The 18,189-nt window shown below is 39.0% G+C and overlaps 2 protein-coding genes across 3 annotated transcripts in view; both read left to right on the forward strand.

The window, feature by feature from the left end:
- Positions 1-11,765, forward strand: part of LOC101961352 (ATP-binding cassette sub-family A member 9) — a 56,422-nt gene extending 44,657 nt beyond the window's left edge. For both annotated transcript variants that reach the window (XM_005328250.5, XM_040268527.2), the window contains exons 29-39: positions 255-375; positions 1,118-1,235; positions 2,013-2,104; positions 4,971-5,131; positions 5,885-5,960; positions 6,034-6,128; positions 7,186-7,305; positions 7,494-7,634; positions 8,499-8,578; positions 10,705-10,760; positions 10,875-11,765. In XM_005328250.5, coding sequence (XP_005328307.2) covers positions 255-375; positions 1,118-1,235; positions 2,013-2,104; positions 4,971-5,131; positions 5,885-5,960; positions 6,034-6,128; positions 7,186-7,305; positions 7,494-7,634; positions 8,499-8,578; positions 10,705-10,760; positions 10,875-10,973 — 1,159 coding nt within the window. In that variant the 3' untranslated portion in view covers positions 10,974-11,765. The remainder of the gene's footprint in view (positions 1-254; positions 376-1,117; positions 1,236-2,012; positions 2,105-4,970; positions 5,132-5,884; positions 5,961-6,033; positions 6,129-7,185; positions 7,306-7,493; positions 7,635-8,498; positions 8,579-10,704; positions 10,761-10,874) is intronic.
- A 4,328-nt stretch (positions 11,766-16,093) lies between these two features.
- LOC101960680 (ABC-type organic anion transporter ABCA8) overlaps positions 16,094-18,189 on the forward strand; it is a 93,825-nt gene continuing 91,729 nt past the window's right edge. The window contains exons 1-2 of the mRNA XM_078041794.1: positions 16,094-16,790; positions 17,228-17,517. The gene's annotated coding sequence lies outside the window, so the exon portion shown is untranslated. The remainder of the gene's footprint in view (positions 16,791-17,227; positions 17,518-18,189) is intronic.

Genomic DNA, 18,189 nt, shown 5'->3' on the forward strand with positions numbered 1-18,189 from the left:
AAAAAGTCATTGCCAATGAGGAGAATTATACTTGGGTAAAAGCAAAGGCAGGATAAGGGTAGCATCACTTGATTCATTGATGGTACCCGGGCTGCTTGAAAGGCAAGTGGCAGAGAGGAGAAGAATAAAGATTGTGCTGTGCACACCTCATTAATCTAGTCAAATCATTGATAGTAGGAAAGAGGGGGTTCAGTATTTTTGCCACACGTAGTTTCAACTGGAAACCCATCATTATCATGCTGTTTTGATTTTAGAATTTCTCCAAGAAGTGGTGATGTTTCACCAAACCCAGAAGATCCTGAAGGAGAAGATGAAGATGTTAAGATAGAAAGAACAAGAACAGCCAATGTTATGGCTATCCTGGATCTGCCCCAGGTAGAACCTACAAACCTATTCTTTACCAGATGATTTTGTCAGTCCGATGAAGAGAGCAATTGTCTAATCCTAATTTTTGAAAAGCACATGAAATTCTTTCATCCTTACTTGTGTAGTTTATGACTTCACTTCAATAGGTTCATGGTGCTCACAAAGGTAGGAGAGCAGAGGAAACACAGATACAGACACACGCACACACAACACAGACACACATACACACACACACATACACAGAGGACAGAGAAATATGAACTTGTCAATTTATTTTTTAGGGTGATAGTTTTTTTTTTGTTTTGGGTAATAGGGATTGAACAACTCCAGGTCACTTAACAACTGAGACACATCCCTAGCCTCTTTTTACATTTTATTTTGAGACAAGTTCTCTCTAAATTGCTCAGCGCCTCACTAAATTGCTGAGACTGGCTGTGAACTTGAGATCCTTCTGCTTTGGCCTCCCCAGCTGCTGGGATTACAAGTGTACATCACCACTCCTGGCTAGGGTGATAGTTTTAATAAACACAGCTAAACATTGCAAAGCCTAAGTAAGATTTTGTGAATTGCAAAACTCTTCCACTGCAGGAAGTCAGCCTTGGGAGAGTTTGCTTGAAATGGCAGCTTATAGGGGAAAGACTGGTTTGATGGATGGTTTTATAGAGAGGAAGGCTTGGTGGGAAGGTGCATGGAGCACTCTCTGGATTGAAGGTGAGGATAATGCCCTTTGGCTACTGGCCTGTCTTTTCAGAAACCAGTCATCATTGCCAGCTGTTTGCGGAAGGAATATGCAGGCAAAAAGAAAAATTGCTTTTCCAGACCAAAGAAAAAAATTGCCACAAGAAACGTCTCTTTCTGTGTTAAAAAAGGTTGGAAGCTATGGTTCTGTTGGAGTGTGATTTGGACCTCTGAAGACTAGATCTTTCTAAGGCAGGATGGGTGTTGCATCTGGGGGCAGCTCTTGCTGATCATGAAATATAGCCAAGGCATCTATTGGCTAAGGCTGCCCCTTCCTGCCTCAAGCCTCCCGCAGAGTTAGGACATGGTTTCTCCTTGCCTAGGAAGACAGTTTTGTCTGATCTGTTAAAAAAGAGAGACACAAACAGACAGAATAAGAGACAGTGTTTCTGTTAAAATGGATGGCTAGATTTTATTCTGGCTTATTTTCAAATATGCCTTTTCTTTTTATTTATTTTTCTGATGCTGGGGATGGAACCCAGGGCCTTGCATATGCAGGCAAGTGCTCTACCACTGAGCTACACTCACAGCCTCCATACAGATTTTACAATGAAATAATTTCACAATGACCGGAACCCACTGAAGCATACTAATGCATTCTTCTTGTCTAACAAATAGAGCATGTTATGGAAATGTTTATTGAATGCAACCAACCTAAAATAAAAATGTGTTTCAAATTCCAGCTCAGTCTCTTACAAACTGCATGACCTTATGCAAGATATTTATGTTCTTTTTAAGCCTCAGCTTCCTCCCCTGTAAAATGAGGCTAGTAATAAACATCAGGGATGCATGTTTGGGAAGAATAAGTGAAATAATGTACATAGCACATTTTCACCTAGTGCTTGCCAGTGGTATTTGCTTTTATTCTTGTAATTATTGCATATTCTGAGTATGCCTATTTCTTTCAGGTGAAGTTATAGGGCTGCTAGGACACAATGGAGCTGGGAAAAGTACTACCATTAAGATGATAACCGGAGACACAAAACCAACCTCAGGGCAGGTCAGTAAAATGCACAGAGAGATGGTCACTAATGAGGCCCAGAACAATGTTTTACAATGAAGATGATCACAATCTTAAAAATGCACAGATGACCCTTAATAAGTTAGTGTGACTTATGCATCAGATGAAAAGGATTAATTTAAAAATTCACTCTCTGATTCCAAAAATAGTTGTCAAAAAAGGTTGATGTTACCTATACTGTGCCCTTTAATGAGTAAAACATTAATGGAAACATAGGTGTCTTGAGATCAGAGATCTTTACTTTGTTGACCTGTCTGTCCTAAGAACTTGTTCAGTTGAACTGTCTAATGGAGCATCGAATCAGAAACCACAGTCAGAATAATGACAAGTCCTGCTAATGTGACTGCAGTTGCAAATCTTCATGTTTCGTAATTTTTCTCTAGTTACACGCTGTAATTATGGATGTTTGAGACTTGTGTAATAATAAAAGTCCATCAGCAAGAAGAACATCATAGGTCTTTATAGAGGGTCTCTGCGACAGAAACTTTCTTATTGTGACACATCCTGACCCAACTGATGTAAAGATGTGGGAAGCTGAGCAGCAGGAGGTATTACTGTAGGTACATTGAAGTTCTTAAAGACAACAGGTTACTAGCAAAAGACCTAGGATTTATTACAACAATAATAATCAGAGGTAAGAAAAAATAATAATAATTGTCTAAACTACAAAGCAAAAACCTGAGTAATATACTAATTCCACTTGCCAAGGCCAAAAGATGGACAGACAAAGGACTACCACTTTGGAGGGAAAATACTATTGGCCTTTGACAGGAAGTTAAAGTCAGAGGGAGTGTTGACAAAGGAATTTTGCCTGGGGTGGTGACATGATGGTTGTCTTTCCATTTCCACTCTTGCCTCACCCAGCTAAAGCAGTCCTTTAAAATGCAAATGAGGTCATGTCACTCTCTCTGTCACAATCTCCCACTTGGAATTGACCCAAAATCTTTACAGTGGCTGCAAAAGCCTCCACATGACTTGGGCTCCTTGTCACTGTCTTTCATAACCTTTACCCCTTGTTAGATTGACCCTCATTCACCTTCTTATTATAGGATCTTTATGTTACTGAAAGATCTTTCTTTGTCCCAATTCCAATCCAATAATGAGGACAAAGTTTGGAGGAAAATTTTTATTGCTTTGTTAGCAAAGGAGAAACACTGGGGACTCCTGTCCCAAGAGGCTAGGGTTCTAACCATCAGGGAACAGAGGGCTTTTAAACAGGTGATTCAAAGTCATACTCCAGCTGTGCCCAGTCAAGGGTCAGAATTCTCTTGTAACCTTGAGAGAGAGAGCTGTTTCTTAAATCTTCTGGTGCCTGTCCTAAAGACTGGATTCCTTCATTCCTGGCATGTGACCTCAAGGATAGGTAACTTGGCCTTAGGATGGAGGGAAGATTAATCTTACTTTCCCCATGGTTAGGGAGGGAGATGGGAAGAAGAGAAAGAAAGAAAAAAAAATCTAAAAATATCAGTTTTAAAATAAACCAATGATGGAGCAGCAAGGATCATGGTCAAAGCATGAAGTAGGCCCCTGCTGCATTTGGGTTTGGTCTCCCTGGAGCTGGGGTACCCTGCCCTTTGCTCTTCATCTGCTTGGTTATCTCTTTCTGGTCACTATAAAATCTACCTTTCCAAAAGGCCTACATTATTTGCAAAATTAAAACCTTCGTAGTCTTTTTAAACACATATTTCCTTGAAATCATGAAGCAGAATCTTTAATTAGTTCACTTACATGTTTACATCTTTATTTTTTTTGTTTGTTTGTTTCTTTCTCTAGAACAAAAGCTCCATGAGGCAAAGTTACTTTATTTTCTCCTCTTTTGTACTGGGGAGAGATAATATAGCAACAAGTTCAAGGCTTGGATTCTGAAGATAGATCTAGTTCCAGGTTTACCTTCTATGACCTTGTGCAAATCCATGCACATGTTGGTTTTCTCATATGTAAAACAGGAATGATGAGACCAACACATAACATATCTAGGGTTTCTGTAAGGATAACATAGTTCAAAATATATGAAATGCTTAGATTTGGCCCATAGCAAGCACAGAGTTCACATTAGCTATTATTGCACAGCACAGGGAATAAGAAATGCTCTTATGGGCTTATTGGTTCTTATGGAGCAGACAATGTGAAGTTTTTTCACTTACTACTTAGCTCAGGATTTCTCAAACTTGAAACAAGTGATGTTTCAGACTGGATAATTTTTGTATGTAGTAGGATATTTAGCAGCATCTGTGGTCTCCACCCACAAAATGCCAGTATAACACTTTCCACGTCACAGACACACAAACTGTGGCCATCAAAACTGTCTCCAGACATTGCTAAATGGTTACTTGGGAGGCTGAGTTGGGGTTCACAAGTTTGAGGCCAGCCCAGGCAGCTTAGCAAAGCCTGTCACAAAATAATAAGCAGGGCTGGGGACTATAACTCAGTGAGAGTGCCCTGGGTTCAGTCCCCAGTACCAAATAAAAAGTACCCTGGGGGAAGGTTTGCCCCTGAGAACCACTGCCTTATTGTGAAATAGATCCTATGATTATAATTATTTATTACTACCGAAACAGAATCCTTAATAAGTATCTATTCTTTTGAGTATTTGGATCAACAAATGAAGTCAAGCAATGAACAACCCAATAAGAAACTTTTCCTGGCATTGGGGTTGGTAACAAAGTCTCTAACAAGGAGAAAGATTTGCTTTTTGAATTATTGAGTGTTTTATCACCCTTTTTTTTTTCTCTGAAGTGATTACATATTTACTCTTGTATGTGAAGAGAAGGCTACTGGAGTACACACTCATGTGACCAACACACCCAATTTTGAATAATCTTTAAGAATGAACTTTTTTGTATAGGTGATTTTGAAAGGAAGCTGTGGAGGGGACGTTCCTGGGTTCCTGGGGTACTGTCCTCAGGAGAATGTGCTGTGGCCCAGCCTGACAGTGAGGGAACACCTGGAGGTGTATGCCGCTGTGAAGGGGCTGAAGAAAAGGGATGCCTCTGCCATCATTACACAGTATGTGGGGAGCCACACCCATTTGTCTATGGGGGAGGGGTAGACAAATCAGAGGAGGCACTTTCTAGCTACTGATCCTTTGCTCATAGGAGAAGATTTGGGCATCTAGAACCCCAGTTCACTATTATTTTCTCACCGGATGAGCCTGGAGAGAGAAAGTTTACTAATTATTGCTAATATAAAAAGAAATTATTGAAAATATAAGTGTAACAACTATGAACGACTCATATAGTATTAGTCAATTTTGTGCTACTATCACGAAATACCTGAGGCCAGCTACTTTTGAAGAAAGTTGCTCACAGTTTTAGAGGCTAGAAGTCTGATATTGAGCAATCCCATTGGTTTGGCCTCTGGTGAGGGCCCAACAGCAGATGACATGGCAGGGATGTGTATAAGATGGAGAGGTCACATGGCCTGACAGAAAACCAGAGGGAGCTGGGGATTCCAAAATCCCTTGTGAGGCCATGCCCCTAAAATGACCTAAAGATGGGCCACTAAGCCCCACCACTTAAAGGTCCATACTGCCTCTTAACATCACCACATTAGAAACCAAACTTCCACCACATTAACCATTTGGGGTCAAATTATATGTATGCCATAGCAATATCCCAAGAGATTTCAAAGCTATTACCACTCTGATGACTACAATAGAGAAATTTTTAAAATTCCTCAACTACAAATTTCTCTACTACAGTGTTTGTTCTGATTTGCCTGTTCTTGATTCCCATTGTTCATGCATTGTGTCTCCTTCAGGTTGGTGGATGCCTTCAAGCTGCGGGACCAGCTAAAGGGTCCTGTGAATACTTTGTCAGAGGGAATAAAGAGAAAGGTATGAGAAGGGCTTGGGGTAGCTCTGTGCACCCTGCCGACCAGTGCTGGATGGGCTCTCCCTCTTGTTCCAGCTGTGCTTTCTGCTGAGCATCCTGGGGAACCCATCAGTGGTGCTTCTGGATGAGCCATCTACTGGGATGGACCCTGAGGGGCAGCAACACATGTGGTAAGGCATGATCATGAGCAACTCCATGTGGATTTACGGATCCTATAACAACCGACCTTCAAAGTAGTTCTCTTAGAAAATCTATTATCAGGAGAAGCAAAATGAAGGGAAGAAATGTCTGATTTCATATTGCAATTATTAAGGAGAAAAAGATGCATTCATTTATATAATTTAGATTGTGGTTTAGACAGAACATAGAGGATGATATTGGGTAAAGAGTTGTTTGGAAAAATGCTGACTTTCAGGAGTCTATATGAGAAGGCAGAGGGAAGAAGGACAAAAAGGGAGAACTTACTATAACATATGTAATAATCAAAATATATATGCTGTAAATATAAATGTCCAATGCCTCAAACCAATGCCCTAAACCAATGCCTACTCTAAGAATTTTATTTTTTTCTTAGGTCTTCTGGGTATGCACAATGCATACTTAATTGAATCCATCCTTTATGTATTTATTCATTATTTTTTGTTGGCAATGGACCTTTAATTTAATTTTTTTTATTTATATGAGGTGCTGAGAATTGAACCCAGTGCCTCACACCATGCTAGGCAAGTGCTCTACGACTGAGCCACAACCCCAGCCCACAATCTTTCTTCAACATAACCAAGACACAATTCTTAAAGGAGGATAAAAGAAACATTCCAGGTCCTCAATATGTTCTGTAATTATTTTTTGGAAATCTCTGAAGTCTGTCATTTTGTACCTTTACAGCATATATTGTGATACATATTTCATAGTAAGTTCCCCCTTTTTGTCTTTTTGCCCTCTACTCTCATACATACACCTGAAATTCAGCATTTTTCCAAACAACGTTTTACCCAGTATCCTCCTCTATGTTCTGTCTAAGCCACATTCTAAATTATAAGCTCTAATCAATAGATTGGTTATTTACATGCTTTTCATCCTTTCATGAATCCTGGTTTGGGTCTAGGCTGAATTCACTTCGTGTTTCAATGTTCACTATGTGCCACAATGGAAATTAAAAAAAAAAAAAAATTCCACAATACCTTGAGCATTTGCTTAAGATATCACTTTCCCTTGACCTAATTTCAGGCAGGCCATCCGGGCCACCTTTAGAAACTCAGAGCGCGGTGCCCTCCTGACCACCCATTACATGGCAGAGGCAGAGGCCGTGTGTGACCGCGTGGCCATCATGGTGTCTGGAAGGCTGAGGTGAGTACCCGTCTGGGCCCACACTTGGCCCCCCAGTAGCATACTCTGGTAGAAAGTCATTGCCAATGTGAGGAGCTGGTGCATCTGCTCTCAGCTCTGTGTGGCCCTCCCCAGCCTCCAGAGGCAAAATAGCACCTGCAGTAGATTCCTCCCTTACCTTGCTTGACGTCATCCTCCCCTACCTCCAGGTGTATCGGTTCTATTCAGCACCTAAAAAGCAAATTTGGCAAAGATTACTTGCTGGAGATGAAGGTGAAGACCCCTGAGCATGTGGAGTCCCTTCATGCTGAGATCCTGAAGCTCTTCCCCCAGGCTGCAAGGCAGGAAAGGTAGACACGTATGTTGTTTGTTTTATCTTGGCCTTTATAGAAAGAAATAGAGGCTTTATTTTTTTTCCCATACAAGGAATTGAGCCTGGGGTGCTTAACCACTGAGCCACATCCCCAGCCCATTTTCAGTTTTTATTTTGAGACAGGGTCTTGCTAAGTTGCTCAGGGCCTCGCTATGTCATTTTTTTTTTTTTGGTAACTCTACAATAATTGCATGTTAATTATGTTAATTACAGAAAGGCTCCTATTCCAAGGCTAGTAGAGGAGGAAAAACAAGACAACAAAGTGCTGATTTAGAGGTAGAATCTTGCTTTGTGAGACCTCTATACTGCACCAGCTACTGATGTATACATTTACTTAGGTCATTTGAACAGCCCTTTCTAGAAACTAAAATTATCCTCTATTAAAGGAGATACTCTGCATAAATCGCATGGTTCAGTTTTGGGCCTCACTGGAAGCTCAGTGAATGGTGTCTTTTAGCTTTTGTGTTATTATTAGTAATGGTACTTGAGGCTTAGGTAGATGAAGTAATAATGATAGCTAGTGGTGAACGCTGGAGTTGAACCTGGTGCTTTTTATTTAAAAGTTCTTCTCTTTTCACTAAGAACCAGGAGAAGTAATCTTGCTTCTCCCTGATCGAGGCATAGATGCTGTGCATCTCTCCCTGTGCCTCCCAATTTCTTCTTAGTGGATTAACTTTTCATTGGTCAAAGAGAATTTATTCTCAGGTTGTCTCCAAGACCATACACTGTGTTTATTTTGTCCACAAAATGTGGACAAAATTGTTTCTCTTTTTCAGACATGTACCCATTAAGATCCTGCCCTTGAAAACTTGCGCTCAGCGTCACTGTCTTGTCTTTGCAGGTTCTCCTCCCTCCTGGTCTATAAATTGCCTGTTGAGGATGTGCAACCTTTGTCCCAGGCTTTCTTCAAATTGGAGATAGGCAAGTGACTGTGTAGAGATGAGACTCTGAGCAACAGAAAAAAGCCAAACCAGAAATAAAAAGATATGTATAACAAATTGTGATATTACATGCTAAATAAATCACTGAGTCTTCTAATACAGTGGTTCTCAGCAGGGGGGTGATTTGGCAACATCTGGTGTTGCTTTTGGTTCTTATGAGTAGCAGTAAGATGGCAGGGTGCAACTGGCATCTAGAGGGTCGAAGCCAGAGAACTGATGAGCATCCACACTGCCTAGGGAAGTCCCTATGAGAAAGAATGATCTAACAAACATGTCATCAGGGCTCAGTTCCAGAAACCTTGCCCTCAGTGAACAAGGCTCTGGGGGAAAGAGACCATTGACATTCAGAGCTGCAACATCTACAGGTTTATACAAGCAGAAAAATATCAATTTGGTTTTTTTTTTATCTTGAGTGTTTTTAGATAGCATTAGAAAGTGATAAGAAGTTTTCTCTCTTTGCTCAGGTGGGCTAATCCATGACTCTTTTGGGGGGGGTCCCTGGTTTTTGGTCTTGGCATACCACATTGATCTAACCCGGGCTTGTTTTTCACCATGTTAGTGTAAGAAACTTGATGAGCTATGAACTCTCCCCAGGCCTCCTCTTGAGCTGTGCTTTCTGGCTTGCTTCCTGACTTTATGAGAGGCCTCAGGCTTTCCAGCTTTTAAAGAGGGACTTCTCCTAGAGACAGCATTATAATTACCCAATAAGGTCTTCTTTTTCTCACCCTTTGTTTACTCTGTCTCTATGCCCTGTATTTTATACTGACCATTTTGGCTTACGGGTCAGTCTTACATCATTCTTGTGAGAAGGATTCCCATAGTGGTCTCTGATCAACAGGAAACATTTATAATGGATCAGTAGCAGAAAGACTGATGTTCCAGGAAGGCTGTCTCCCAAGAATACGATACAGCTTATTCTTTAAGAGATTTCTAATGTTTTTGCTTTCAAAAAATATTCTCTCCTACCCCAAATTCCTTCCATTGTGCTTAATTTGCTGAGACTAAGATTTTTATGTGGGAAAACACACATCTTTTTTTAAAATCACAGTCCTATCCTATTGTGTGAAGATGACACAAAGTGCAAAATGTGGAGACATAAGCCAGCATTTTTTTAAATCCAGGTATCAATAGGCATCATTGCACTCTCAGCTGCAACACATTTATCGAGTGAGGTAGGCTGGGTACCATGCAGGAAAATGCATGCCCTGTGACAATTCTTCTTAGATTCATTCTTCCTAACCACCAGATCACATTTGAGTAATGCAAACTCCAACCAAACTCTAGGGTCATGTGCTTCTCCCCAGTCAGGCTTGCCTCCAATTTGGAGGTCTATAGCTGGGAAGATGGGATAGTCCGTGTTATCTCTCTTCTTACTCTGTTCTTGATTCATAAGCTGAAGTTTGGGCCCTCTCCAGAGTAGAGTGAAAGGGAAGAGGGAAGGGATAATATGGAGCAAAGCTTGACTGGATCATCAGAGCTGATAACTATAACATCAGGGACTCCTGTAAAGGAGTGTAATAGCAAGAACCAGCAAAACCATACTTAGGTCCACAGAGGTGGGCGGGGAGGGGAATAGAACCTGGGAGTAGAGTCAGAGTCAGGTGGAATTTACCACCTTGGAGAGACAGTAACTTTCAATCAAGGGACACACTTAGTGTAAGGGAGGGAGTGAAAGCATAAATGCTATGACCTCCCCCCTCCGTCCCTCTGGCTGGTCTTTCCTCTGCTAGGACCCACTGGGAGACATCTCTTAATGTCAGCCTGTGACATTAAGGCAGAGAAGAATGAGGAGAGATACAGAGGGGCCCATGGAAGTTTTCAGCACAGAGGGAACTATCTTTTAGCTAGAATGGGTATTCTGGAACTTTTTATATTGTCTTCCATTCTTGAGGTGACTCTGCCACAAATCTCTATGAAAATGGGACAGTATTTCCTTCCTATTATATGAGCATATGGTGCATATGCTTTTTCATACTCAACCCAAGAATATTTATTACCTTCTATTTTATATTTAAGATCTACTTGTATGTGCTTTGGAGACATGACTCAATAAAATTCCCTAAATAAAAAATATACGAACCTATAATATATTTTCATCTTCCACAGTCAAACAGAGCTTCGACCTGGAGGAGTACAGCCTCTCGCAGTCCACCCTGGAGCAGGTGGGTTGGCTTTAGTGGTTCCACATCATCCATGAATCTAAGTGTCTTGTATGTGCATACCCTTTGCGCAGGGTGACAACCCTCCCCTTTTATTTATGATTTTCTCCCTTTCAGGTTTTCCTGGAGCTCTCCAAGGAGCAGGAGCTGGATGACTTTGATAATGAACTTGATCTCTCAGTCAAGTGGAAACTTCTCCCACAGGAAGAGCTTTAAAGTTGCAAATAATTTGCTTCTCTTTTAGCTTGTGATTCATTTTTAAGACAGTATTTTATAGCATTAATATGCCTTATCTCAGAATAGCACAAAATATTTTTGAAACTCATGTCATAACTTTTCCCAATAGTATTCTTTTCAATAGAGCAAGTGGGTAAATTCAGTGAGAGCAATGATACAGCCAAAGATTATCCAGACCACACAGCCACGGGACCAGCCAACAAGTCCCATTCCACAGAGTACTAGGTTTACAAATGCATTTATGATAAGATTGTTGACACTTCTGAGGACAAGACAGAGATCATTTAACTTTTCTTAAACTTCAACATATTGAATATTTTCTCATCTTTTTGATTAGGTAAAGTAGAACTTAAGATATAATATTGATTTTAGAGAAAAGGGAATCAATCGATTACCTAGCAGCACAGTATTTGCTTTTTGTAACTTGTTTTTTAACCTTTTTTTAATTGAGTCTCTTTTTCTGTCATTATTCAGACTTTAGGTTACAGAGTAAATGTTTTGCCTGTGATGATTATAAAAGAAATTTGAAAACTGTCAAGACATATGCTTGCAATTAGAATTTGAATGATAAACTTGAGGAGCATTTTTAAAACACGTTTTGCATTCTAATTTGAAACATTTCTAATTTTGTATTTTTTAATGATATAAGTATGTACTCTTAGCAAATTATTAAAGAGTCATAGGTCTTAATTTACTCTATCTTTATATGTTATGACTTATCAGGTGACCCTAAAGCACCTTAAAATCAACAGAATAAATCTGTAAAGTCTTTTTTAGGTGATTTTTCATTGTTGTTACTACTTCACTATTATTAATGATGCTAGATAATTGAACATTTGAAGAAGGCTATGTGAAAGACCTTTTTTTTTTTTTTGATTGCAATAGTTCTTGTATCTTCTGGTTTATGGAATTACCATGGTGCCATTGACCTGTGAGAATACTCATATGAGAGAAAGGACCCTGGATTTCTTATTCTAAAAAAGGAGACATTAATATGGGTTTTAGTGACCCACTTGACTTTTATGAGTTACAAAGTGGTTGAAACACATCAACACATTGAAGACTACATTTTTATGTCCCTTGCAATGAACCAAGGACTCCAAACTGCAATTATCACTGAATTATAAGTAATAATACACTGTTCCCTAAACAATGCATCACTTTCTAAGACTTGGCTCAGTCACACTAATAACATTCTATTAGACTCAGGAAACATTTCAATGAAGTATTTTTTGATGAGAAAATGTTAAAGTACTATGTATTATGAGAAATAGCCAAAACATGCATGTATCATTTTAGCCCATGGTACATTTTCAAGGCTAAAAAAGTGAAGATAAACAATGTTAATAATCTGTGCAAGAATGTTTCAAGGAGAGAACTTGTATCTAGCAGTCCTGTAAAGGAAACTAAAACTAAACATGAGTCACAAGAATTTCAGACATAGAATTTTAGAAGCAGTCAAGTGATAATGGCAACATTGTCATTTATAAGAAGACTAAGAATACACATCATCCACTAGACTCTCTACAAACATTGATTACTTTGTGCCTACTTCATACTAACATTGCAAATACTTATTTATATTTATTTTGTCACTGTAGGAGGCAGAATTTCTAAAATGGCACCCTAAAGATGTCCTCCCAAACTCCAGGCCCTTGGACTATGATGTGCTATTGGTCCATGGTGTCTATTATGTTGCATATCATGCTTGATTTTAAGATAGGAAGATTGTCTGGGCAGGCATAGATAGATAATCTGATCTAATCACCGGCCCCTTCAATGTAGAGTGCTTTCTCTGGGTGTAAAGTGCTTTGTGGTATTGGCTACTGAGATTATTGAGAGTTGGGGCTGCTTACTAAAACAGTGAGTTATCACTGCATTGAAAAATGCAGTAGTTCATGCCAAGGAAAGGGTGAGAGCAAACCTGGAATAAGTGATACAATTATGACCACAGGGTCACTGATGCAGTTGCCCACGACCTTGAACTGATCCAAGTTGTCTTTCCCCACTCCTCACCTGGAGCAGAGGCCTGCAAAAGTGACCATTCCCACTGTCTTCTTACATGGTTAGGGTGTTGATGCTCTGGCAAGCTGAGACTTCTTCCATTCCCAGTCTTCCTGTACCATTCTATGCCAAAAATGTCTAGATAGTAACTTGCCTATAACTGGGGTTAATAGAATTTTTTTTTCAATTTATTGAGTTCTATCCATGGCAATTTCAAAGCCATGGATAGAAGAGTTAAAATCTTGGGTAAAAATTGCTATCTTGAAATGGAATTCTTATTGTAAGTTGAAGACTCTTCTAACTTAGTTATACAAAGTTATATAATTTTTTTTAATACTGGGAGTTGAACCCAGGGATGCTTTACCACTGAGCTATATCCCCAGCTCTTTTTATTTATTTCTTCTGAGTCAGGGTTTTGCTAAGTTTTTGAGGGTCTACGTTGCTGAAGCTGGACTTGAACTTGCAATCCTTCTACTTAAGCCTCCAAAATTGCTGGGATTACAGGTGTGTGCCATTGTGCCCAGCTAGATATTCAAAATTATACCAAATGAATGTTTGGAATATTTGAAGTAAGTTATAAGAACAATTTATTAAGATGGATTAATAAATGAAAATATTACCACGGGGTCATAATTAAATAATTTTAGTGATACTAGGTTTAATTATTCTTATAAGAGATGTGAATTTCTCAACACTGGGCCAGCCTATAAAAACTATTCTTTTAGAACAAATCTAATAAATTAACAATGAAAGTGGTCAAAAATTAATAAGATTTGTAGTTCATGACAGAATCTTTTCAAGAGAACCCAGGTTTCAGTAATGGTTACACAATAGTCAGTCAATTATTCCTGTGAATGAAGGTAAAAATTCAATGAACTGCAGTATGTACTGTGAATCAGCAAAGCCTCTGCAAATCAAGTTTGTCAAGGACTACCTAAAAAAAAAAAAAAAAAAAAAAAAAGTCTATCACATAGGAGTGGCAGTCCACCAGCTATAGAAGGCAAAGCTTTTGTGAGGGGGTGGGGCTTGATAGAAAAAACAGGTTCCTGTTGAGTGGATATAGCAATTCCTATGTATATAAGTCCTTACACCTTCCTTCAGGTTAAATACACACCCGCAGCTTGGGTGTGTGTTTAACCAGCAATACCAAATTACCTCAGAAATTCTGAGCAGAAAAGGACCTCAGAGACCCTACTGTCATTTGCTTGTTGTATAAGTTAAAACCTGACAGATTCCATTACTTGGTCCTAGAGAATCATGAGAACTTCATCTCAGGGCATCATTAATTTTTGTAGACTTATTTTTTGAAAATGTATGGGTGGTTGCAAACTAATTTTTAATATTTCTAGCTACATAAATTGGGATATAAGATTCTAACACAGGCTGGATAATGGCTTACAATTCTCTTTTTGCTAATGGACGTACATTAAATCATAATTTGATTGGCCAAGAACAAAGTTTCTTTTATGTTTCTCTTAATTTGGATTTTCACTCTTCTCTGAATAGTTTCAAGATCTTCTTGAATCACATGGTCCAGTGATTCCCTTAGAACTGTCAGCATTGAGAATTTTTTAAGGTGGAGCCCGCTGAAAGATGGTATGGAGTTCAGGAAGTGATCAACTGGAGATGGTGAAACAGCTGTCTTTAAAACAAAAAAGGAATGTACCAGTTAAAAAAAAATACACAGTGGTGCATGCCTACATGAGGCTGAGGTAGGAGGATCACAAGTTCAAGACCATACTCAGCAACTTAACAAGGCCCTAAGTGAGACCCTGTCTTAAAAAAAAAAGGGGGGGGGGCTGAGGATGTGGCTCAGTGGTTAAGTACCTCTGGGTTCAATTCCTGGTACAAAAAGAAAATAATTAAAAATAAACAAAGATTTTAAAAGGATATAAAATTTAGTCAAAAATGTTTTATCAAATAACGTATTTTTATCAGTTGTATATTGTTCTTCCAGTATCCATCTTCACCTAAACTTGTGTTATTCTCATGTTAAGTCACTCAGCTTGTTCAGTATTTGATTATATTTTTACTCTCTTCAAATTTTGTCCTAGCAATGTTATCTATTTAGAACTTCCAGTCTCAAAGCCTGAGTATTCTTTGACAAACCTTCCAACCATAGCCAATTTTGCCCCCCTCCTGTTTTTTTTTTTTTTAATCACTTAAATTCTGCTTGTTGGCCAGATTTTACCTTCCAACGCACCCATCCTAAACTCCGAGGCTTTACCACGGGGTCATAATTAAATAATTCTTCTGTTCCATTTGGGAGACGAAGCTTGCCAGAGAAAATCATTTATCATGATTGTCAAATGCAGTAAAACTCTATGTACATGTATTTAACTGAAATTGCTTGATAGGCTATAGAATTAATATCCTTGGGGGCCCAAGACAAATACCAAGATCACAACATCTCTGCACCATTATGCATGACATTTTCAGGTGCCTTAACATCCACCTAAATGATCTCATGTCCTTAGCTTTTTCATTCTCAATGATCGTTCACGGTCCCTCCCACCATCCTCCCATACACATATCAAAGGACATAGCCCAATGTACCAACAGTGTCGAAGTTGGGAAACCCTGGTACAGGTAAATACTGTGCAAAAAGTAATCTAATGATGTGATCAGGTGACAGAAAAGAAGGTTAATCAGAAAAGACCTCTTTGGGGGATAACAATTAAACTGAGGATTCAGTGACAGTGGTCTGACAATGGGAGAGAGATGGACAGGCCAGAAGAGCATGTGGAACAGGCCAAGTTAGAAATAAGTTTGAGTGTCTGACATGATGGTAATGTGGAAGGGCCTGGTAAGATGGGACAGTGGGTACCATGGATTTTAAACCAAGTGGAGTTGAAAGCCACTGAAAGGTGTTAAGAGGGAAATTCATATTATCAGATACATATTTAAAAAAACAATAACACTTGCCTCTGAACGGAGAATAGACGGTATGGCCTCAAAAGTGGATGTGGGAAAATTCAGTAGGAGGCTGTTGCAATAATGCTGATTGAGAGATAACAGAGCCTTGGAGTAGGATGAAGGCTGTGGGTGTGGAGATGGTGGGTGGGTTGGGATATACTTTGGAACTAAAGTTAGTAAGATTTGTGGGTGGATTTTCTGTGAGCATCTGGCAGGAATGGAGGTGAATGGTAGTTAAGATTTTCTTAGCTTGAAAGGGCAGAGGCATTTTCTGAAATAAAGAGTGGATGGAGGGAGGGAGAAGGTATGATAGGGGAAGCCAGAGAGGGGGTAAAAATCAAGATTTTGCTTTTTAGAATATTCACAACCTGATTTATATTATCAGACAACATGTCAATCAGAAGATCCAGAATTCCTGGGGAGAGATAAAAGGCTTTTCTCTAAGCTCTTTACTTCTTGCTCTTCATCTAAAGATAGTGTTTTATGTTTTGAAATCTGTCACTTTTTTTCTGGGGCATAGAAAGGAAAAGTTAAAAATACTGGATTTCCTCTGCCAAACAGCTCTTTAGGATACTATATCAGGCAGCTCACCAAGTTACACTGGTGGTTCTCTGCTTCAGGAACTGGCTGGAATTCAATATAAAAAAAATTTTGCTGGTCAGTGATCACATGAATTCAATGTTCAGCAGGTCAGGAAAACTACAACCATGATCTGCCTCCAAAAACAGCTTGGGAAATTTCAAAGCAGGTGAAACAGATGGAGCCTAACAAGGATATTGTTCAGACTAAGAAGAAACATGAGCCATTTTCCTGGAAAGAAAATGAGACCCAGGGATTAATTTAGTTTCTAGGTTACTTTCTTCAGATATCCCAAAAGTAAGTTCATGTTTTGTTTTTCTGTTTTGTTTGTATTACAACATTATATGTATGAAATGTCAAACATCTGTGGAGAAATTATTTTTAAATAATGAATGTTTCTGATTTTTCTTCTGATACATTTCATAGGGAAAAAAGGACTTGGATAATACCTAATTATAAAAAATTACAACTATTATATCATTGCCATGGTGTCCCCCAAAGACTCCTGTATTGGAAGCTTCATCCTCAATGCAACCATGTCCTGTGGTGAAACTCTTGGGAAGTAATTGGATTTTGAAGGCTCTGACCTCATCAGAGAGATAATCCACTGATGGATTAATAATTTAATGGCATTATCACTAAGTGGTGGAAACTGTAGGAGGTGGAGGAAATAAGTCAGTGTAGTGATATCTGGAAGAATTTATCTCTTCCCCAACCTCTTCCTCTCCACTCAGGCTTCCTGACTGATTGTGATGAATTGAGCAGCTTGTCTCTGCTACACCCTTCTGCCATGATGCTTCTGCCAACTGACCATGGACTAAAACCTTTGAAAAGTGAGCCAAAATAAAATTTTCGTCCTTTTATTCGATTTGGTCACAGCAACAGAAAGCTGACTAGAACAATTGTGTTAAGCTAAACCACAAAAAATAAGAACAATGTGCCAATAAGCTGGAAATGTGCTCATGAATTCATTATGAAGAACTTAGATCAATCTTTAGGACATATGTGACGTGTGACTCTGAATGTGAGTACATTTTCAAATTGCAGGTTTATATACAGAACGATATGATTTTATTACACCGCAATTTGCAGATATTTGGGCTATGCTTCCTATAACTGGGAGACATTTTACTGATAACATTTAGAGAAATGTTTTTGTGGTCTCTCTCATTTTCAGACTTCTATTTTAAAATACAAAATACTTTCTTGCATCTTTAACTCTTTGAATGTGATGTGTTGAATCCGATTGAGAAATATGTATTTCTCATTACAATAATATTATTTCAAATCCTTTGCCATTTAGAATAATTTACAGTGAACAGCCCTCTATACTCATGGTAAAACAAAGGGTTTTCTTCCAACATAAGCATTAGCATTGCAGGAGAAAATCAGAATCTTTACATAAACTATGAAATTCACAATAACAAGACCCTGTCTTATTTTATATTCAGATATGAGCTGAAGAGCCTAATAAACCAGGTGAGGAAAGGAAATAGTATAAGGGATAGTTTAACAAGTGACCTTACACTGTAAGACTGGTTTACAATGGAAAACCTACAGGGTCACGAGTCACAGTTCTTCAGGCTACATGGAGCTGTGGCCGATTCCCTAGTCAGGTGATCCATCACCCCCTTGGCTGTTTCCCCTCCTACACAATCTCCTTAACACTGCCAGGGGCAGCCCACGGTCTCTTGGA

Source organism: Ictidomys tridecemlineatus, chromosome 3 (assembly GCF_052094955.1).
Source record: "Ictidomys tridecemlineatus isolate mIctTri1 chromosome 3, mIctTri1.hap1, whole genome shotgun sequence".
Classification (NCBI taxonomy): Eukaryota; Metazoa; Chordata; class Mammalia; order Rodentia; family Sciuridae; genus Ictidomys; species Ictidomys tridecemlineatus.